At 37.3% G+C, this 22,590-nt stretch overlaps 2 protein-coding genes and 1 long non-coding RNA gene across 4 annotated transcripts; 2 read left to right on the top strand and 1 right to left on the bottom strand.

Moving 5' to 3' along the window:
• Nucleotides 1-712: 712 nt before the first annotated feature.
• LOC106050365 (uncharacterized) lies at nt 713-6,499 on the bottom strand. Of its 2 annotated transcripts, none has more exons than XM_056030582.1 (4): nt 6,385-6,472; nt 4,477-4,562; nt 2,147-2,352; nt 713-993 (listed from the first exon to the last, which is right to left on the bottom strand). In XM_056030582.1, the coding sequence occupies exons 2-4, from the start codon at nt 4,532-4,534 to the stop codon at nt 859-861; spliced, it is 399 nt and encodes a 132-aa protein (XP_055886557.1). In that variant the 5' UTR covers nt 4,535-4,562; nt 6,385-6,472; the 3' UTR covers nt 713-858. The 2 variants fall into 2 exon arrangements, with proteins under 2 accessions (XP_055886557.1, XP_055886556.1); XM_056030581.1 differs by having other exon boundaries at nt 714-993; nt 6,422-6,499.
• Nucleotides 6,500-12,727: 6,228 nt separating this feature from the next.
• On the top strand, nt 12,728-18,167 carry LOC129926452 (uncharacterized). Its single transcript, XM_056030579.1, has 2 exons — nt 12,728-13,041; nt 16,832-18,167. Exon 2 carries the CDS (start codon nt 17,357-17,359, stop codon nt 17,858-17,860), a length of 504 nt encoding a protein of 167 aa, XP_055886554.1. The 5' UTR covers nt 12,728-13,041; nt 16,832-17,356; the 3' UTR covers nt 17,861-18,167.
• Nucleotides 18,168-18,185: 18 nt separating this feature from the next.
• Nucleotides 18,186-21,342, top strand: LOC129926457 (uncharacterized). The gene is made up of 2 exons (XR_008778123.1): nt 18,186-18,330; nt 18,364-21,342. It is a non-coding gene; the product is annotated as an uncharacterized LOC129926457 (long non-coding RNA).
• The last annotated feature ends 1,248 nt before the right edge of the window (nt 21,343-22,590 follow it).

The following is a 22,590-nucleotide window of genomic DNA, read 5'->3' as shown; positions in this document are numbered from 1 at the left end:
AAACAAGCTAAACACTAACAAAAATTTTTGTACGCAATAGAAGGTTATATTAAGTGTATGAATCAGTTTGAATCAGTTGTGTAATTAGATTCAAAATAAATCTAGAATAACAATAATAAATATGTGCGATTAGAAATATTTTTTTAACAATTGTTTTTGTCTAGCGCAATTTCATGCTTTTAGCGTTCTCAATACGCTATGATCCTATCACTTGTCTGGACCACTTAAAAAGGGATAGGGGGAGAATGAACGTGCTTTTTGGGTGATCGCTTTTAAAATGTATTAAAAAGGGAACGACCTTAATTTGAACTTGTTGGCTAAAGCCTCCTCAGGCTTCTCAAGGAAACGCGGTAAACACTCTGCTAGCGAAGATTCTATAAACACGGAAGATTGTACAGTTATCTTTTGTTTCTTTTTCATGTTTGTGTTCACTAAGCCTCGTATAAAGGGGGCACATTCAGCTTATACCACCACTTCAGTCAAGTACCATTTCTCGCCATTGTTGAGATACCAAACAAAATAATTTATTACCAATTGCTAATTAACGATTTTTAAAAATTATATTTTGTTTTGTCATTTAAAAGAAATATTTGTCCAAAAGTTCAGCTTGATCCGAGAATGGGTGTCGGAATAATAACATGTACAAACTTTTGGCCAGACAGACAGACAGTTGGAGTGAGTTCATGTGAGCTTTGTAATAAATATAAAACCGAATTTATTTTTCACTTAATTGTATTACTATTACATAGTACGAGATACATATTTAGCCGCTAAGAGAAGCTGATTATGCAGGAAATTGCATAGCGACTGGGCACCGCCCCAGGCAGAGGAGCCCCTGTCCATGAAGTTTAAACTATTTTAATTCCTCCCAGAAAACGTCGATTGTGGAAAACTGACCAAATTAAATTTAGATTTCTTGTACGTCGATTTCTCTGAAGACCTTTGGATGCGAAAAACAGCCTTGTTTGTAATATCTTGGTAGAAACCTAGATCCTGCAATGATAAGAGTGTTTATCATATATTTTAATTTAGACAAAATACTAAACACCGTCTTATAATTCATAAAAGTACATTAAGTCATCTCTCATTAATGTATCTGTCCTGTACGTAGGATGGTTTAAATTTTTAAAAAAAGATTAATAAAAATTGAACCCCCAGAGATAGAGCAGATGCAAAATTCAACTGTTGCTATGGTCGACAGTAAATGAGAGCGTTGTGTGGCCAGCCGAACGACCAAATGCTTTTACTCTCCCCAGCTAATATCAGCCACAGATTAAACTTGGTTGGGATAAAGGACGCGCTCTGTATTTATAAGTCCACCAGGATTCGAACTCATGACCCCACTAACGACTACGTGGATACTATGGCTAGGGTTATAATCAATTATATTCATTTTATATCTATAGAAACCTTTCTTGTTAGCTGTAGGGTGTTTAAAATATGAATTTTAGATACAAGAGTGGCTTTATTTTCATGATAGAATGTGGAATGTTAAGCCTTTGTGTGTACATTTTACTCGAGCAGCCAGTCCTGTGTGTTCGTGAGTGTATGTTTTACTGTTGATATAATTTTTTTGGAATAAATCAAGAAACTATCCTAATGATAATTTATGCCTAATTTTTTTTAAAAGTTCCCCTTTCAGACCTTGTGGTCTATAGGGCAGAAGATGTAAAGGTCATCTGTTTCTATGGCCTATGGTTTACGAGGGTGTCATATAGCCATCACAACGACCAACCGCCTTTACTTTTCCCCAACTAATGTCAGATACCCATTGAGCTGAAATAAAGATCCCGAAATAAAAATCCCAGTCTTCACCAGGATTCGAACCCGGGACTCGGGTTCGGGAGCCAAGCGCTTTACCGCTCAGCCACCGCGCCTCCATGCCTAATTTACTGTTACCTAAATTTCTGGGTTCCTAAATGTCCGGTGCCAAATATTCCAATGCTTCAATTTCCTAAATCCCACACTAAACCACTGGACATGTAAACAATAATTTAGGGGTACATTACCCAGACACCTGCTCGCAACACAATCACAGTCTGTCCTGTAAGTTTCACACAATAAGTTGTTCTTCATTGTAATTTGTATGTTGACTATTTATAAACTATTTCTTGAAAAAAATATATTTTTAAAGTTCTGTTTTTACCTTTTTGGGTCTGGTTTTCACTTTATGTCTATGGAAAATTCCTTCCTGGTCGGTGTCTAAAGTATACAAAGGAATATCGAGGTTAAAATGTCGCGAGCGTCTGAGATTAAGTTTGGTTAGAGATTTTGTTTCTGTGCTAAAAGTTACATTGACCTGGTCAGGCATTTGATCTCCAGTGACTTCACTCGCCTCATATTGAAGCATAACTGTGAAGAAAAAATATAAGGCTTAAATTTACTTGACGTTATATAAGAGCTGCATCTATGTCAACTAATAAATGATTTTTATAAAGTTCTTTTGAAAAATAACAATAATTAAATGTGGGTGGAGTGAAAATGAATATCGAGGGCGGCTTTAGTTCAATAACTGATGAATATTTTAATGTGTAACTCTATATGAGCTATGTCTGCTGATCTCAAACTGTATCGGACACAATAGCTAAATGGAAAGAGTGGGGGGGGGGGGGGGAACCTGTGTGATTGAAAATGTTCCACAAACGTTTTTACTTTTTCCAACTCTATATGTACATTAAGTTGCTTTTTCAGCATTTCTAGAAATCACGTCAAAAAAAAAAACAACGCCTCTTAAATTAAAATTAACAACCAGTTAACGAAAATCTGTTATCTCAGCACAGAGCCACAAACAATATCAACCTTCTCATTGATCCACATATATGTTATTTATACAATAAATTTTGCTTATAATTGCATTATTCGTTCATTATTATTTAGTGTATAATTGAGTAATGTATTTTGATTGTTATTAAAAATACTTTTTGGAGGAGGGCGAAGGGTAATCAGCGTTACAATAATTATAAAAAATGTACACATAGGTCAAAAGTTTGGGAAACACTGTCTTAGTCTGTTGGACCGTTGGGGCACCATACACGATTAGTTGACCGTCTTTCTCCATTCCTTTCTTTTGCCTTGGTTAGAACCTCTCTTTCAGTGGCAGGCGGAAAGAGAACCCAAACCGACCACAGGAAGATACACGGTTATGTCTGCTTTGGGTGTGACAAACTCAGTAGATGACAGCAAGGCTGCGTTGCCAAGTAAAACACTGCACTCCTCCTTAATCTTCGGATCAGAGGACAAGTCTTATAGATTGGTATTATGGAGGATAATTCTGATAAGGATTATATGCGATAACCAATACCCTCAATCACGTGCTCCAAAAACTGCGCGAAAAGATAACCGTTGCGACTACCGTTGTAATGGTTACCGATTCCCAGTCCTGCCTCCAAGCCATGGCTGGCTTAGGGGGAAAGTCCAAATTGGTGGAAGAGGCATTAGGCGCCGCAAATAACATCCGCCTGCTTATTGGAGCTGTCATCGTTATGCAGTGGGTGCCCTGGCACTGCGGCGTGAGGGGCAATGCCGCGGCTGATGCTCTAGCACGAGAAGGAGCGCCGGCCGTGCCCGCTTTCGAGTCACCAAGTACGTTCCAACAGGCTACGACAGTAATACGAGAGTGGGGTACATGAAAAGTGGTTGAAATCCTGGGATGACTCCAACACTGCCAGGGGAGTCTGGCAGCACATGCGCCGCCCAAATCGAGAGGACCCGTGGTGGAGGCTAAAAAAGGTCGGAACAAACAACAATAGCGCAGTGGCGTACGGGACACTGCCCCATAGGTGGGTACTTCGCCCGGTTCCGGCCAAATTTTGATGCCCGTTGCCGACACTGTGGGGAATCAGAAGAGACGGTGGCGCACGTCTTGCAAGAGTGTCCGCAGCTCGCGGGAAGACGTATCTAGTGGTTCACTATGTTTGTATGGAAGCTACGAGGCACAACGCCAAACAGCAGAGTTCCTTACCAGGGCACTACGGGAGACCTAGGTCTCCCTGCCTTGTCACCAATTGGAGTTCATCTCAGATAAAGATTATGGATTGAAAAGTGTTAAATTATACCGAAGTCGTAAATAGTTCACATCACAATTTCAATTCTAAAAAAGTTTTAAAATTAAAAGTTTTTTTTTTAACGAAACAAATAATTCGCTAAAGCTGCTAAAGAAAAGGAAATTATGGAGCTTAATTATTTTTTTTAAACGAACCTAGAAAATAACAACTCTATGTGTATCGCATTAAATGTGTCTCTCACTTTTAATACCTTTTAGCACAAGGTTACTGGTTAGTTTTTGTATGTAATTACAAGAGACTCTAATGAGCTCTTATACAAGGTAACACATTCTCACGTTGTTACCCAAATAAAAATCTCGCTTCTAATACGTTATAACACGCGAGATTCTAATGACTTTTTTTTTTATATAAGGTAGAACAGTATAGGGTACTCTAAGTTAGAATACTGTTTACATTAATAGATGACACTGACCGTCAGTACTTGAGATATGACAGATGAAAACAGAGAAAATGACAACAATAATAGACATTCTTCCAATATGTTCTCTCAATTACAGTCTGTTGATATATAAAAATTTTGCAATAAATTTTTTTAAAAAATTATTATAGCTTTTATATAGCGCTACTTTCATGCTTATAGCATGCACGGAGCGCTTTTGGTCCAATCTCATTAGTGGACCAGTGGGCGGGAGGGGGGAGGGAGTATCTAGGAGTTGGTTTTCCGTGCTGCCTCGAGCCCCCTTTTAGGTAGCCAAGCCAAGCCAAGTTCAAGCGCACTTGACCTCTCGACCACGCTTCCCATTATTTGCAATTTTAATGCATTTATAAAGAACATTCAATTCTTATCTTGTGACTAATTTACACAATTACACACATTGTACTTCTTCTTGTTCTTCGTTCTTATTTGGTAAATGTAACCGCTGCGGCTTCAATCGTGAATATATCTCTGTTGTTCTAGCCCCAAGGCAAATAATAACAGGTTACATTTTCGTATATTTTATAGTCCACTTTGAGTGGAAGATTCAGTGATAGGTGGAGTGGTGAGTGCATTAATGAATGAATAAGGTCCCTTACGTATATATGTATATATAGAGACAATGTAGATCTAATTATAAACTACTTTATTTAGGCCTTAATAAGCACAGCGGCGTAACAAGGTACCCCTGACTATGAGTACAAGAATGTAAAAGTCATCCTGTAGGAACCATTATATTTACAAAAAGACCTTCCGATCTTATCTATAAATATGTATACATACACGAGTCTTCGTAGTGTAGTGGTCATCACATTCGCCTAACACACTAGAAGATTCCAGGGTTCGAAACACTAACCTTATGTTTGTACTTAAACTTTAAAACGACGTTCCGACCCATCTAATGTCAGGCTTTCATCTCACCAACCAAGAGATGATTCACATTCGCTTCGCGCCTGAAGGAGGCCATATACTATCGGCCTATATGTGCTATTTTTTTTACAATTTATAGTGTCATTACACTCTAATTGTAAGGTAATAAGCGACTGTGCGCCATATTCATGATATAGTCATATAGCCTAAGGATATAGATCTACATCTTATAGATTTACATTAACAGATCTAGACATAAATGCTCCTCTTGAGATTAAACGGAAATTGTTTAGTTAACCTTGCTCGAAATCATACGGCTTTAAGTTCTAGATCTTGGTCAACACTTATAATTAGATCTAGATGGAACTAGATTCAAACCAAAAGTAGATGTAGCTTCCACCAGCACGCTACAGTTTTTAGTGCACAGATTCTATTTTTAAATATACCCAGATTTGTTTTATTTGTAAAATGTTTGACATGTTTCGGATGTTCCTTCAGAGTCCTCCCAAAGGACGACGGAGGATGGGAGCGGGCAGGGTTTGAACCTGGAAACATCGGTAGATCTAAAAGATAGTCCAGAGCGCAAACCGCACTACCAGGCAGCCATCATTTTTGAAGGACTAACACTTTTAAAAAATTAACAGATCTTGAGCATGCAATGTTTGCTTTCTGTGCCATTGGAAATACTGCATTCCTCATTATTCTTCGGACTTCAAGACATTATTTTTTTCTATGCAGTTTCTAATTTAAACTTAGGTCCCTATATCGTGTTATGATTTCAATTAAATCTTGGTCTAGCTAAAATCTAGGTCAGGGGGGTATAGACATACATTGAATCATTTACATTTCTATACATAAATAATAGATAGATCTAGTAATCTAGTGGACTTCTTAGTCTGAGTGAGTCTGACTAGGAGATACTCAGATCTAATCTATAGATTTGTAATTTTTTGCAAAGTTTTAGTGATTTGCTGTGTCTGTGTTTCATAATGTAGATCTTGTAGAATATCCCACAATTTATTAAATTCTAATTACCACTAGACCTAGAATCTAAATCTGAAAGAATTCATACAAGATTCTAACTCAAGATGTAAAGGAAACATATAGATCTAGATCTAAATCGTTCTTCAGTCTCAGAAAAGTATTGATCTTTTTTTTCAAAGTTTAGAAATAACACAATCCTATTTTGCAAATTCTAAATAAAAGAGGTGATTATTCACAGAACTATATATTATATGCTATATAGATCTCTTCACACAAACCTATGGTATATAAATCATTTTTCCTTTTGGTTTTTACGGAGATAACAAAGTATGTCACATTTCGGCAATCATAGACTAAAATCTAGATATATAAATAAATCTCTTTCAAATCATCAAGGTGGCCGGGGTTTTGTGCCTCCTCATGTGGCTGGTGAGCCCGGAATGTTAGGCTGCACACTTGCCAGGTTATTCCATCTGGAGCTAGTGTTATTGACCTTGCTTTTTCGCTGACGATTTTCTTCTGCCAGGGCTGTTCTCTTATCTTCAGCAGTTTTCCAAGCGCGACGTCATGATGCGCTGTCATATGCTTCTGTTTCCTAGGTGGCTGGGTCAATGCTGAAGATTTTGAGAGAAGCTTTGAGTGTGTCCCTAAAGCGTTTTCTTTGTCCACTGGGTCAATTTTAGTATGGTAAATGTGTAATTAAACATGTTAAATAAAGTGACATTAAGAAACAGGAAAAGAAGGATGTATAAATGGTAGAGACCATCCTCCTGTTTAGCGAGACTTCTACCGGCCTTTTTTGTTCACTCAAAAACAAAAAAATATCAATAGTATGATAGCTTGTTAGTCGAAAGAAATTGATCCGTTCTGGCGTAAAAAGGAGGTAGACTATAGAATCGCGTTGGTGAAGAAGCATTAAATTGTTTAATTCAAAAGAACCTAGTGAATCAGTGGCGTAGCTAGGGTGGGGGAAGGGGAGGTCCACATTTTAAACACCCCGGGGCTCACCACTGGAGGGATCCTCCAAATGAGAGCCCGAAATTTGTTTTTAGATTAAATATTATTATTATAGCTCTTATATAGCGCTACTTTCATGCTTATAGCATGAAACCCTAACGCTTTTGGTCCAATCTCATTTGTGGACCAGTGAGGGGAGGGGGTATCTAGGAGTTGGTTTTCTATGCTGCCTTTAGGCGTTCAGTAAACACGACTCTGCCCGAGTCGGGTGTCGAACCTCGAGCTCCCTTCTAGGTAGCCAAGCCAAGTTCAAGCGTACTTGGCCTCTCGACCACGCTTGCCATTATCTCATATCATGATGTCGAATGTCAAAACGAAGGCGCTGCCAGGGCTCCCAAACCAATGTTATGAATCAATCTTGTCGCTTAGATAGAAAAGTTCTATTTAGAAGATGAAACGACGTAGCTTAAATTGATATTTTAATTTTTTTTACATTTTAATAATGTCGCTTTTACTCAGATATAATTATAAGGCTTTTCGTCGAATCCGAAGATTAATGGGGAATGCAGTATTTCCCGTGGCTACGCAGCCCCAGCTGTGACCTACATATTTTGCCACATCTAGCGTAGGCTTAACCATTGTCCACCGGTGTTCAATTAAGATTTTCTTTTCGCCGTCTACGTCTGTCCTCGGCAGTGGATTTTCGTTTGGTCTCAAATGTGTATCCCGTAAAACACAATTCAAATGCAATCATTTTTGAGTTTGTTTTTCCAAGAAAGGCGCCTTTTTATTTCCTCTTTGTAAGCAGTAACGTCTAGGATAATTGTACCGACAAAAAATATAACAAGGCCAAAATAAATATATACAACTAGATTACTTTAGTAGATGTGTATTTTCGGGAATAGACAGACAGACAGACAGACAGACAGACAGACAGATAGATAGATAGATAGATAGATAGATAGATAGATAGATAGATGGATGGATGGATGGATGGATGGATGGATGGATGGATGGATGGATGGATGGATGGGCGGGCGGGCGGGCGGGCGGACGGACGGACGGACGGACAGACAGACAGACAGACAGACAGACAGACAGACAGACAGACAGACAGACAGACAGACAGACAGACAGACAGACAGACAGACAGACAGACAGACAGACAGACAGACAGACAGACAGACAGACAGATAGATAGATAGATAGATAGATAGATAGATTTATGTTTGCTTTTGCCGAGATATAATTTTACCCACTTTTGGTAGCCAAGCGCTTTACCATCCGGTCGCCATGCCTCGATATGTAGATCTAGATTTAGTTTATTTGTGCATGAATTAGTGGGCAGATGTCAAACCTATACCTTGGAATAGTTTAGAGTTTCTTTCTTTTTTTCCACAGCAAATTGATTTACTAACTTTTTATTGGTAGACCGAACGCTATGCTGTCACAAAAATTTGAACTAACGGATTTATCCAACAGTCAGACCAACTTAACGGCCATGCGTGACAGCAGGAGTGGATGTCATGTTAATATGCATGACTAAATGCATAACGCGTAGGACGTAATCATCTTCTTTTTTGAAGTAACGTCTGTATTATATAAGATAAGAAGATAAGAATGCCTTGGATGGGTTCGTCTTTCTGATGCTGTCTGCTGCTGTAGCTGTAGGGGTGGGTGTCATCGTCCATTTCGCAGGAGGCAACAGAGAAGTGGTCTGTAGGTGTCATCTTGAGACTATACTAGGTGGACAGATTTCAGAGTGCTTGAAACTTGCCAGTCAAGGGCATAGAGAAATATGTAAGAAGATTTTCTAAATTATGTTTAGATATGTAAACTTTATTTAAGATAAGATAAGATGAGATACGATACAACATAACAGAATGGACGGACCTGCCATTGAAAGAAGTTCTAAGGCAAAAGACAGAGAGGAATGGAGAAAGACGTCGACGACGGTCCATTAGACTTAGGGATAGATAAAGTTAAAGATAATATAAATGGACCATAGCTGAGCATGCTATAATGGAAATTCAGTTTGACTACAATTGAACACCTCAGCGTAACTACTCAAAAACACTCAAAAACAGGCTCTATGAGTTCTACTTCTTTGTACTTCTCAATGACGACAGATCCTAATACAAGTACTTAAAGTAGATATTATCTCTTAATTTATATTGATGGCTAGGAATATATTTATTTCAAAACAACACGTTTTTTTATGACATATTTATTCATATACTAAGAAACAAACATTAATAGCAAAATTGTTTGAAGGGGCGCGGTGGCTGAGTGATTAAGCGCTTGGCTTCCGAACGTGTGGTTCTGAGTTCAAATCTCAGCGAAGACAGAGATTTTCAGTTTCAGGATGTTTGTCCATTCAACTGTAATGGGTACCTGACTGTAGCTGGAGAAAGTAAAAACGGTTTATCATTGTGCTGGCCACATGACACCCTGCTCAGGTTAGAGACAGATGACATTAACATCATCCGCCCCATAGATCTTGTGCTGGTTACAGGACACCATGCTCATGTTAGAGACAGATGACATTAACATCATCTGCCCCATAGATCTTGTGCTGGACACATGACACCATGCTCATGTTAGAGACAGATGACATTAACATCATCTGCCCCATAGATCTTGTGCTGGACACATGACACCATGCTCATGTTAGAGACAGATGACATTAACATCATCCGCCCCATAGATCTTGTGCTGGCCACATGACACCATGCTCAAGCTAGAGACAGATGACATTAACATCATCCGCCCCATAGATCTTGTGCTGGCCACATGACACCATGCTCAAGCTAGAGACAGATGACATTAACATCATCCGCCCCATAGATCTTGTGCTGGACACATGACACCCTGCTCATGTTAAAGACAGATGACATTAACATCATCTGCCCCATAGATCTTGTGCTGGACACATGACACCATGCTCATGTTAGAGACAGATGACATTAACATCATCCGCCCCATAGATCTTGTGCTGGCCACGTGACACCATGCTCATGTTAGAGACAGATGACATCTGCCCCATAGATCTTGTGCTGGCCACATGACACCCTGCTCATGTTAGAGACAGATGACATTAACATCATCCGCCCCATAGATCTTGTGCTGGCCACGTGACACCATGCTCATGTTAGAGACAGATGACATTAACATCATCCGCCCCATAGATCTTGTGCTGGCCACATGACACCATGCTCATGTTAGAGACAGATGACATTAACATCATCCGCCCCATAGATCTTGTGCTGGCCACGTGACACCATGCTCATGTTAGAGACAAATGACATTAACATCATCCGCCCCATAGATCTTGTGCTGGACACATGACACCATGCTCATGTTAGAGACAGATGACATTAACATCATCCGCCCCATAGATCTTGTGCTGGCCACATGACACCATGCTCAAGCTAGAGACAGATGACATTAACATCATCCGCCCCATAGATCTTGTGCTGGCCACATGACACCATGCTCAAGCTAGAGACAGATGACATTAACATCATCCGCCCCATAGATCTTGTGCTGGACACATGACACCCTGCTCATGTTAAAGACAGATGACATTAACATCATCTGCCCCATAGATCTTGTGCTGGACACATGACACCATGCTCATGTTAGAGACAGATGACATTAACATCATCCGCCCCATAGATCTTGTGCTGGCCACGTGACACCATGCTCATGTTAGAGACAGATGACATCTGCCCCATAGATCTTGTGCTGGCCACATGACACCATGCTCATGTTAGAGACAGATGACATTAACATCATCCGCCCCATAGATCTTGTGCTGGCCACATGACACCATGCTCATGTTAGAGACAGATGACATTAACATCATCCGCCCCATAGATCTTGTGCTGGCCACATGACACCATGCTCATGTTAGAGACAGATGTGACATTAACATCATCCGCCCCATAGATCTTGTGCTGGCCACATGACGCCATGCTCATGTTAGAGACAGATGACATTAACATCATCCGCCCCATAGATCTTGTGCTGGCCACATGATCAACCTCTTGTATCCCCCTTAATTTCTCTTGTATTTGTGTCATCTTCGAGAATGTGTTGCGTTCATATGCGCTGTCCATTGTAGCCGTTGGACAATACATATACTTGGGATGTTGCGTAGCACGCTTCACGGGCAAAAATAAGCGATTGAATCTCGTTTTTTTTTAAAATATATATGATTCATCCCTTTATAAAAAAAAAAAAAGACTTAATTACATATATTCTTAGTTTTCAAATTATCATTCTTACCTAGTGCTATTAGAGCATGGAATGGGTTGCCTGAGCCAGCCAGGAAAACCAGTGACTTGGCAGAATTTAAGTCATTGGTTAACAATCATGACTAAATGCATGACGCGTAGGACGTAATCATCTCTTTTTTTTTTTTGAAGTAAGGTCTGCACTATATAAGATAAGTAAAATCCGAAGTAGATGGGTAAAGTTGGTTGTTGTGCTGGCCACATGACATCCTCGTTAATTAGCTATCAGCCATAGAAGCAGATTACTTTTAGATCATTTATATCCCATAAATCGCAAGGTCTGAAAAGGTATCAATATATTGATATTACATTTAAATACGTAAAATTACATCTATGAGATCTTAGGAAATGTGCATAGCTATTGTTATTGTCGCAACTGACTTTCATAAAACTATAAATAATTTTATTTTTTATAAAACGAATGATGACAAAATTGACAAAACACATAAATTAGCGTTTGTCTTATATTATTCTATAAAAGAGAGGTTACTTCAAATGAGAAGATAATTAGATCTACGTCCAACGCGTTTAATGTGCCATTCTAGTCATACGTGTTAATACGTGACTTAAACTCTGCTAATTCGTTGGTTTTCTTGCTTATTCAGGCAACCCATTTCATTCTCTAATGGTACTACTTTACTCCACTAAAAAAAAGTTAAGTCCATCTGGAATAACCTGCCCAGTGTGCAGCTGAATATTCCGGGCTAACATAGGTCTCAACAGCCACATGAGGAAGCACAAAACCCCAGTGCAACGCCCTCAGCCCCCCTGGATGACAAAAGTGGTCATCATCGAACCACGATGGACAAACTATATGATATATGATTTAGATCTAGTCGACATACTTAATTATGTTAATTTTTCGTTTTATTCAAGTCCTTTTTATAACCAGCATAATGTTTTTCTTTTCTTCTTCTAATAAAATTGTTATTTAATGAGACCTTAATCCTAATTATACCTAGACAGCGCTTATAATTTAATTTATATATCTTATTTTAGTATTTAATACTTTAAAATAAAAAAAAAAATCAGCTGTGGTTCACGCGAAAAATTAGATTATAAACAATTACACCTCTCAACGATTTTCTTTACATGGTTGATCCCTTTCCAAATTCTTTAATCGTCTCTTTTCAAAAAGATCACTGACTAGTCTAGCAGTCTAGACTAAGATCCACCATGACAGTCTAATAACTAGGGGCCTTCGATGGGAAGTTTTACCTAAATTACTGGGCCACGGTTGTGGCCACTGATTTTATAGTTAATTGAATTCTAGACTAGACTTACGTCTAACTTACAGTGATGTCCTCAAACTTCAATCAGACTACAGATATCAATGATAGTTATTGATAGTATGTGATAGTGATAAATGTCACGTGAGAAAACTGTCTAAGATCAGAGTACAGACAGTATGATAATGAGTATGGAGATAGACCGTGCAATGCTCAGAATGCTGGTAAGACCCTTACTAATACTAATAGCAAAAGGACTGAGCCAGCCCTATTAATCCAGATTATAAATAATTCATGAATATGGAGGTAAATAATTAACAAAATAATTTTTCTTTCAAATCTAGCCATGATTAATGATAATAATGTTAATGTTTTAAAATGATAATGTTTTAAAAGGTCTCCGGTTCAAATCCCAGTAAAGGCTGGGATTTTGGATTTCAGATCTTTAGGTCATTCCACCCTTTGGGTTGGAAGACATATGATGCGACAGTTTCTGCAAACTAAGCTGATCCGCCATTTTGTTTGTAAGTTTACATTAGTAGCCTTACTCTGGCTATACTGACTATAGTAAATCTAGATCTAATACAATCGGGTTTAAGTTTCCAAAACACAATCTCTACTTTGACCTTTTTAGTGCATTAATTTAAACAAAATGCCTAGCTACTGCTGCATAAAAGGGTGCTAAAAAAACTCATATACGTCAATAAACAAGAAAGGAATGAGATTTTTTAGCATTCCTAGACGACCTAGGCCTAGAACTTGGCAAGGCCCTAGGGATGAAGAGATTACTTCAAAAAGAGATTACTTCGAAAAGACTTGGCTGTGGTCCTGGGGAGGTTTGGACTACGAAGGAACTTCCAAAATGTAAAACATTTTACAGTACAATTTAGTGGATTTAATTATAATATAAGATAAAGTAGATAGATCTATATTAACTAGATGATACAATAAATAGTTTGTCCATCATGGCTGAGGGCTTTACACTGGGGTTTAGTGCTTCCTCATGTGACTGGTGAAACCTATGTCCACCTATGTTAGTCTGGAATGCTAGTTATACTATATTCTAGTATAAAGACTAGATTTCATATCACTATGCTCCAACAATAGTGTATCACTTACTCCTATGGCTAAAGTCAAAAGTAAATGCTACAGATTTAGATTATATATCTTAACATATAGGATTTATAGGTAAATCTTCTCAGGCTACATTTAGTAGATTTACTGATCTAAATTTACCTTTACCTTTACCTATCCCTTAGTCTGTTGGACCGTTGGGGCACCAGGCAAGATTTGTCGACCGTCTTTCTCCATTCCTCCCTTTTTTTTGCCTTGTTCAGAACCTCTCTCAATGGCAGGCCTGTCCATTCTTTAATGTTGTCCTCCCATCGCTTTTTCTGTCTGCCTCTTCTTCTTCCCTGGCACTGTTCCCTGAAGAAAGGTCTTTGCGAGCCCCGTAGATCTTGTAATGTGGCCAAAGGTTTTAAGCTTTCGTTTTTTCACAATAGTAAGCAGGTCATCATGAGCTCCGATCGCTACAGTAACCCTGTCTCTGATTTCTTGGTTTGTGATGCGGTCTTTGAATGTGATGCCTAGGATCCTTCTGTAGCATCTCAATTCCATTGCTAGGATCCTCCTCTCAAGCTCTGCATTCAACGTCCACGACTCACAAGCATATAAAAATGTGGCCATGACCAGAGAGCGCATCAGTCTAATTTTGGTGCCGAGGGCTAAGCCCTTATCTTTCCATATTATTTTAAGTTTTGAAAGGGCTGCTGTGGACTGTGCTATTCGGGCCAATAATTCGGGTTTTGTTCCCTCATCTGAGACAATAGCTCCGAGGTATTTGAAGCTGTTAACACTAGTTAGCTTTTCACCTCCAATACTGATGCCTCTTTTAAAGCCCTGATGGCTATTGGTCATAATTTGAGTTTTTTCGGCATTTATTTGCATGCCATATGCTGCGGAAGTCTTGTCAATGCGCATCACCAGGTCAGCTAGTTCTTCTTCTGTCCCTGCTAGGCCGTCAATGTCATCTGCGAAGCTGTAGTTAGTAATTCTTCTTCCTCCAATGCTAACAGTACCTTCATAGCCCTCGAGGGCATCTTCCATTATCCTTTCAAGGAAGATATTGAAGAGTGTTGGTGACAGTAGGCAGCCTTGTCTTACTCCAACTGTGGTTTTGAACCAGTCCCCAATATTATTGTTGAAGTACACCGCACTGGTGGCCTCCTTGTAGAAGTTCTGGATAACTTTGATTATGTTTTTATTAATGTTGTACTGATCTAAATAGTAATTTAAAAAAACAACAATAAAGTAACATGTAGGTCAATTACAAGTTGTAAAGTTAGTATCAAGAGTCGTATTTAGAAGGTTTCTTCATGGTCTAGATCTAAGACTTAAAACTGTATCTAGAATCTAGAGCTAGATCTAATAATTAATACAAGTCTAGATTATAAACATGCATCTAGATCATGATAGTATTATAAATAGTCTGTAATTGGTCTAGATCTAGTATAGAGCTTGAGTCGATATAAATAGATTCTACATAATAGTATACTCTAAACATACATACTAGATCCACACACATAGCATGTGACATAGTACTCGACTCTCAAGCTCTAGCTAGATTGACTAGAATCTTTCAATCTAGATTAGATTTAGATTTAACTTTTTAGAAATGATTTCCACAGGGAATGGGCAGGGTTTAAACCCAGAACCATCTGTAAGTCTGAACAGTCCATTGCGCAAAATGCATGACCAGGCAGACATCTTTATTTGAATTAATAACTAAGATACTTTATAAAAAAAACAACTAGTTCTTGGCGTCCATTGTTATTCAAACAGTTACATAGTTACAAGAATTGATCTTGAAATAAAATGTTTTTTTTAATAAACAAGTTAACTTTAAAGACCTTACGATCTATAAGGCAGATGATGTAAAGGTCACCTGTTTCTGTGGACTAGGTTAACGAGGATGTCTTGTCCAGCACAATGACCAACCACCTTACTTTTCCCAACTAATGTCAAATACCATTTAAATCTGGTTGGACTTAGAGGTATCCCAAAATTCAAAATACCAGTCTTCAACGAGATTGGAACCTGGAGTACCAGGGTCTCTTGAATGAATAGATCTACAATTTTCATACTAATAGATAAGATAATAATAATTAATATACAAACAATACTTCAATTCATTTTCCACAAATAAATGAATGCATTATATGATTTGAATAAATATATCTATATATTAAATTATATAAATATTTCTCATTGGATAGCTTGGATATAATACAGGTATAAAAAAAATGCACTGTCTCACATTTACATATATATATATAATTATATTATAATTATTATATAATTATATATATATATAATTTAATTTAACTACTATAATTATGAATGAACAAAAAATATTTTTTTTACACACATTATTTCAAATATTCTAGGTAAACCTGCCTATGTATTAGCTGATATGTTCAAAATTCATCCCACAACTGCATCTAAGATATTCATATACTGTTTTGGATGTTATGTATGTCAACATGTCCGATTTGATTTTCTGGCCCAATGAGGAGAGTCTCAGGCCCAAAGAAATTATTAGTACTTATGGCAGGAAGGTGACAGTAATAAATGACTGTTTTGAAATTTTCATTGAAAGACCTAGCAGCATTAAAGCACAGGCACAAACCTATTCTTCCTGTAAAAAATATTTGTAAAATGTTTTAAATGTTTCGGATGTTCCTTCAGAGTTGAAGATAGTTTACTTCCTAGTCCAAACCTCCCGCAGGACGACGGGGGATGGGAGCAGGTAGGGTTTAACCCTCGACCGTCGATAAATCCGAACGACAGTCCAGTGCGCAAACCGCACGACCAGGCAGCCATCCTATAAGCACAACATAGTAAAATATCTGATTGGAATAACAACTCAAGGTGTTGTCTCATTACTTTCAATAAATGAATTAAAAATATTTATACTAAGCTTTATAGTTTCTTGATAAATATATCATACAGATTTAATGGTGGCCTACTCAACCCGAGGCGGCTTAAAGCAAAAACAAAAACAAACGCAGCAGTAATCAGAGACTTGCTATTTTCTGACGACTGTGCCCTAAATGCCTGCTCTGAAAACGATCTGCAGAGCATCGTCAGTGACTTCTCAAGAGCATGCTCAGACTTCGGCCTTACCATCAATATGAACAAGACTGAAGTCTTATATCTACCTGCTCCTGGGAAAGCCTACTTGGATCCAAGCATCACTATAAATGGACAGGATATAAACGCAGTGGACAAATTCACATATTTTGGCAGCACACTCTCCAGGAATGGAAAAATCGATAGTGAAATCGACCTGCGTATCGCCAAGGCCAGTGCATCCTACGGCAGATTGTCTATAAATGTCTGGAACAGACGTGGTATCTCCACAAACACCAAGCTAGGGGTCTATAGAGCCGTCATCCTCCCTACATTGCTATATGCCTCAGAAACATGGACAGTGTACAGTAAACATGCAAAGAAACTAAACCACTTCCACATGACATGTCTGAGAAAAATACTAAATGTCAAATGGCAAGACAAAATACCAGAGTGTGTCTGCAAAGCATCCACACAATCCTGATGCAGTCCCAGCTGCGATGGGCAGGTCACGTCTACAGAATGGAAGACCACCGCATCCCTAAACGACTCCTGTATGGCCAACTAAGCGAAGGAAAGCGCTCGCAAGGTGGTCAAAGAAAGCGCTTCAGGGACACCCTCAATGCTTCTCTGAAGGCGTTCAGCATAGACCCAGGCACCTGGGAGACAGAGGCACATGACAGAGCATCATGGCGTCGCGCTGTGAAAACTGGCGCACAGGTTGCTGGGGAAAAAAGAACAATGCTGGCAGAAGAAAAACGCCAGAAAAGAAAAGCAAGGCCCACGACACTAGCTCCAGCTGGAATAACCTGCCCAGTGTACGGCCGAACATTCCGGGCTCACATAGGTCTCACCAGCCACATGAGGAGGCATAAAACCCCAGTGCAAAGCCCTCAGCCCCCTGGATGACAAAGTGGTCATCATCGAACCACGATGGACGAACTATAAGTTGCAATCTGTCTTGGTAAGCAGTATTGAAGTTAGGGTGATAGCTTTTTTGGTCACAATAATTTAATTTGAAAATTAAAGAAATTTTTTTTGCTTTAGTAGACAGATTTATAATCATTAAACATTGTTTTAAATGTCTAAAAGATTAATTAAAACTTGTAAAACTGTTGTGAAATTATTTTCACTGTTATCAGTATTTTTTATTCCTAGATTTATCACTGCTTTTAGTTTCCTATATAATCGTTGTGTTACTATTCAAATGTTGTATAAACATATAAATGTTGTAACCCTGCCTTGCACCAGTGCTTGAGGTGCGCACTAGTGAACGTAAACAGGAAGAGACTAGAATGGAGAGAAGAACAGGGCATCAGGGATTGTGAAGAGTCTGAATGTTTGGAAACTAAGAAGCAAGCTTTTGGTGCTGCCTGAAGGTTGTAGAAGGGACCTGGAACGAAGTGGGGAAGGCTGTCGTTGGTCCACATTCGGGTTGCTGTCTAAAGGACTGGTAAATTAGTAGAAAGACTCTGAGGAAGCTGAAGGATGCTATGTGTTTGTCCTAGTGAATAAACACCTGTCTTTATTTCCTGTTACACTGTGTTGAGTTGCATGCCTATTCGTTGAGTGCCTAGCCGAGAGTTGCAACAATTGGTGTTATGACTCTACAATGCACGCTGTCATTAGGTGTGAGACTGCGCACCATGAGACACAGGACAGAGACATGAAATAAGAGAGGAAGTCAAGATGGCCGATGATTAGAGATGAAAACGACGCTTGTGATGTGATTAGTGTAATTCTAGATCTAGTTTCCTATTTGGTTATTAAACATTCTATTTTGTTATTTTATGCTTCTTTCGTTGAGGTTATTTGGCTAAGTTATAGCAATTGTTCTGGGTGGAAAGACATGCTCCAATTTGATTCCCTTTTCTGTAATTCATCTAATTCTCTTTGTAAAATATCTGTGTCTTGTGTTGTTTTTATTGTTCTATATATTATGCAATTGTATACAACTTTTTGTAGTCGCCAAATAACACACTTTTATGCTCAAGCAATACTGTTCATGAATGGTTTAGTTTTCTTGATGCTGAGAGTGTTCATGAAAGAGGGATCAAAGGTCAATTTGGGTGTTTGTTTTTTAAGACAACTTGCTATGTTTATTAATTTAAATTTACCAGGTACCTATTATTCATTTACTTTGGATTTTAGAATATTTGTCATTGAAATTTAAATAGGTATAAGTACAGTTAATTAACCACAGGATTCCATTAAAAAATTTAAATGCTAAAGAAATTTAAAAAGAAAACATTTCATTTTTGAGATTACATCATCTTTATGTGGAATGTTTTTTGAATAAATGGTACCTGTACAGGTGATTAGACCTATTAATAAATGATAACTGGATATATTTGTATTTGAAACCACTGGCTTGTATTTTACTTGTTACTAATAACTTAATTTACTTTTTAATATATGCGTTATCTTCTATTTTGAAGTAACATCTGTATTATATAAGATAAGATTATCAACTGTAGTTTTCTTTTAAGAGTTCTTTATGAAAATGTTACCACTGAACACTGCTATATTACTAGACTTTTTTCAACTATGTTTTATAAATGAAATATTGTACAATGGCATATTTATTGTATTACATAATTAAGGTTTTTATAGCTATATATTAAAAACATCTCATATTTAATGTACTCTCTGCACTGAACAATTTTTTTTAAAGTGATAAAAATTTTGGTTTATTCATATCAAGTTTGTTTTGTTTGTATATATGTAGAATATGTATATCATAGTGAAAGCATTTATTTACTTGCATTTTAGTTTTTATAATCATTTATAGAATTCAGTGTAAATTCATTGTACATTGAACCTCGTTGGTAGTGACAATGTTATTAAGTTGACATGAAGTATTTATGTATAGTCCTGGGTGTTATCTACATTGTTCATTAGATGACTGCCTGACGGTGTTTTATCCCATGGGAACTAATAGATCAGCATGTCAATATATCTGTTGTAGTAATGTTTAGAGTATACAACTCTAGCAATAAATATTCTGATCAAGTTTATATTTTTGGAACAGAATATGCTAATGTGTTAAATACATTTTTTTTTATTTTAAGAATAACAACTGGTACTTTATTTTATCCCTTTGTATCTTTCTTTTTTTTTTTTTATGTCTAAGTAGTATAACTTCTAATTTAATTGTCTCCCTTTTAAAATCAACCATCTAAATTAGGGATGGCAACCTTTTTCTGTTGAGGGCCGCATTAAATTTTTTTTTTAGGAATAGGGGGCCACATATATATAATTTGTATTTACAACTTAGAAAAATATGCTAGCTGTCTATTAATTTACTTGTATACTGTATTAGACATTCAAATTGAGGAATTATAACAAGATTTAGCAATTTTTGAAACTAATTTAACTAATATTTAAAAAAATTTTGTTACTGTCTTTTTACATCACATTCATTCTTCACAACAATCCAGTTATACTTAATGTGAAGTATTTAATTGTGCATAATGTTCCTGAACTCTGGAACTAGCTTTACTAGTTCTTATCTTTGTGACTGCTGTTAAATTACAGCCAGTCAGCATCCACTTGTTCTTCTGGTTGCATATGGTCAAACAAAAGAAAATATTCTTGTGCATCCAAAAATGTCAAAGTTTAGCATCAAGTCTTTTAAGTGTGGAAATACAGCTTATGCACCCTTCAAACTGCTTCTCTTTTGGGTCATAATTTGCTAGGAAGTATTTCCTCGGGAGCTGAATCAGCTTCTGTACTAAATGGTGAAGTGAGGATATTCAAAAATGGTTCAAGTTCTTGACGTCTTAACATTTGTTTTCAAATTCCATAAGTCTTGTTCTTTTCTTTTTACTAGAAATAGTTTCACCTTTCAGCAAAGGAAAATGTGTCACAGTCTTAGTTGACATTGCATGATCTAAATTTCACGTCATGTTAAGAGTTTAAAAGACATGTGGAATTCCTGATGTAGAAAACAGGAAGTAGAATGAATAAAGTTGACTTTGAGTTCAGTCAAGTCAAGTCAGTAAGGTTTTGCTCCCGGTCCAGGAAGGTTGGACGTTGCTTCCTTGACTGGTGTATATATATGTATATAGCATGAAAGTCGATGGACTAATGATTGTTGATTAATTATATTTGAGAGTTGATTTCATCATGTGCTTATTGAATATTAAAGTATTATTCGTATTGCAATGGATATCTATAGTTGGAGCTCCAGTGTCACTAGTAGCAATTGTTCTTATTGTTGTTCTTACTGAGATGCGGACGTGATTTGTAACTAACATATATTGGATACTTTTGATACCGCTGTTATGTGGATAGGATTGTTATTATTTCTTGACTTGTAGCACTAACAAGGAGTGCAGTGTACTATTATTATTATTATGGTAAAATAAACTTCATGTTGTCTGCTGAAACGGACTTGAGTCAGTGGTATAGTATGTTTAACATTTACAAAATGATAAAACCTGTTTTCACTTGCTTGACTGGAGAAATGGAAAAGCTTGAAAAGATGCTCATAAATTTCATGATGTGCAAGTAGCCCATTGCAACTCTTCATTAGAAACATTAGTAAGAAAGCCACTGTCAGTGTCATTAAGGAAAAAAAAAATTTTCCTTGAGACCCCATATTCTTTTCAATACCTTGCCCATGTGGTATTTCTTGAAACTGTCTGTGGCTCTGATAAGTTTGATCACTGAGATGATTAGGTCAATAATATGTTGTCTGATATTCACTGTTTTTCTCAGTCAAAGCATGGGCTCCATCAGTTGTTACACTTGACATCTTGTTCCAAGCCAACCCAACACTTTCAACACAGTTCTACATAAATACTGGTCTGAGTGTGTGTCTTGTTTCGAAATATTACCAATAAGCATAATCTTCATTTGCTTAAAACTTTAGAGAATGCTTATTTAGCTTCTTCATCATAATTGATTGATTTGATTTTAGGCACATTGGCACAATTTAGGCCATTTAAGTATCATAATTGATATTTAAAATTATTTATTTTTAATATATTTGCATTTTTATATGTTTAATCTGTGGGCTCACCTGAATTCTGTAGGTTTCCGCGGGCCGCAAAAAACACTTTGGCAGGCCGCATGTGGCCCGTGGTCTGTAATTTGCCCACCCCTGATCTAAATGAATTAAGTTATTTCTACTACTAAAAGTAATATCAGGACTACCAATGTACAACTAAATATTTATTTGTGCAGCACTTTCAGTTTTATTGTGATATTGTGATATACATTGATTTGATTGACTCATTTTGATGTATATGTATACCTTGCAATCAAAGTGGCATTCATTTTTTTTTTAAATTGTAACTGGTCTGTGCTAAATTACTGAATTCATATTAAGAGATAACTATTAATGTATTTGAAAGTTAATTTTGTTGATTTGAGGCACATCGGCACAATTTAGGCCATGTCGTGCCTGAAAGTTAATGGTAAAGGGAAAATAGGTCATTGTGCTGGTCTCAATACACCTTGAAATGTACAGTAATTACTTCAATGAACAAGAAGAAATTAATCAGCAATGAAATTACCAAAAAAAGATATGACAGGAAATGCTACTAACATCTAGTCAGTGATTACCCTCTACAAAGTCATAGTCAACTAATCTAATTGACTTCAATATTCAATCATTATCAAAAAGAAACCAT

Source organism: Biomphalaria glabrata, chromosome 5, assembly GCF_947242115.1.
Source record: "Biomphalaria glabrata chromosome 5, xgBioGlab47.1, whole genome shotgun sequence".
NCBI lineage: Eukaryota > Metazoa > Mollusca > Gastropoda > Planorbidae > Biomphalaria > Biomphalaria glabrata.
The sequence above is the reverse complement of the archived record's forward strand: the minus strand, read 5'-3'. Positions and strand labels throughout refer to the sequence as shown.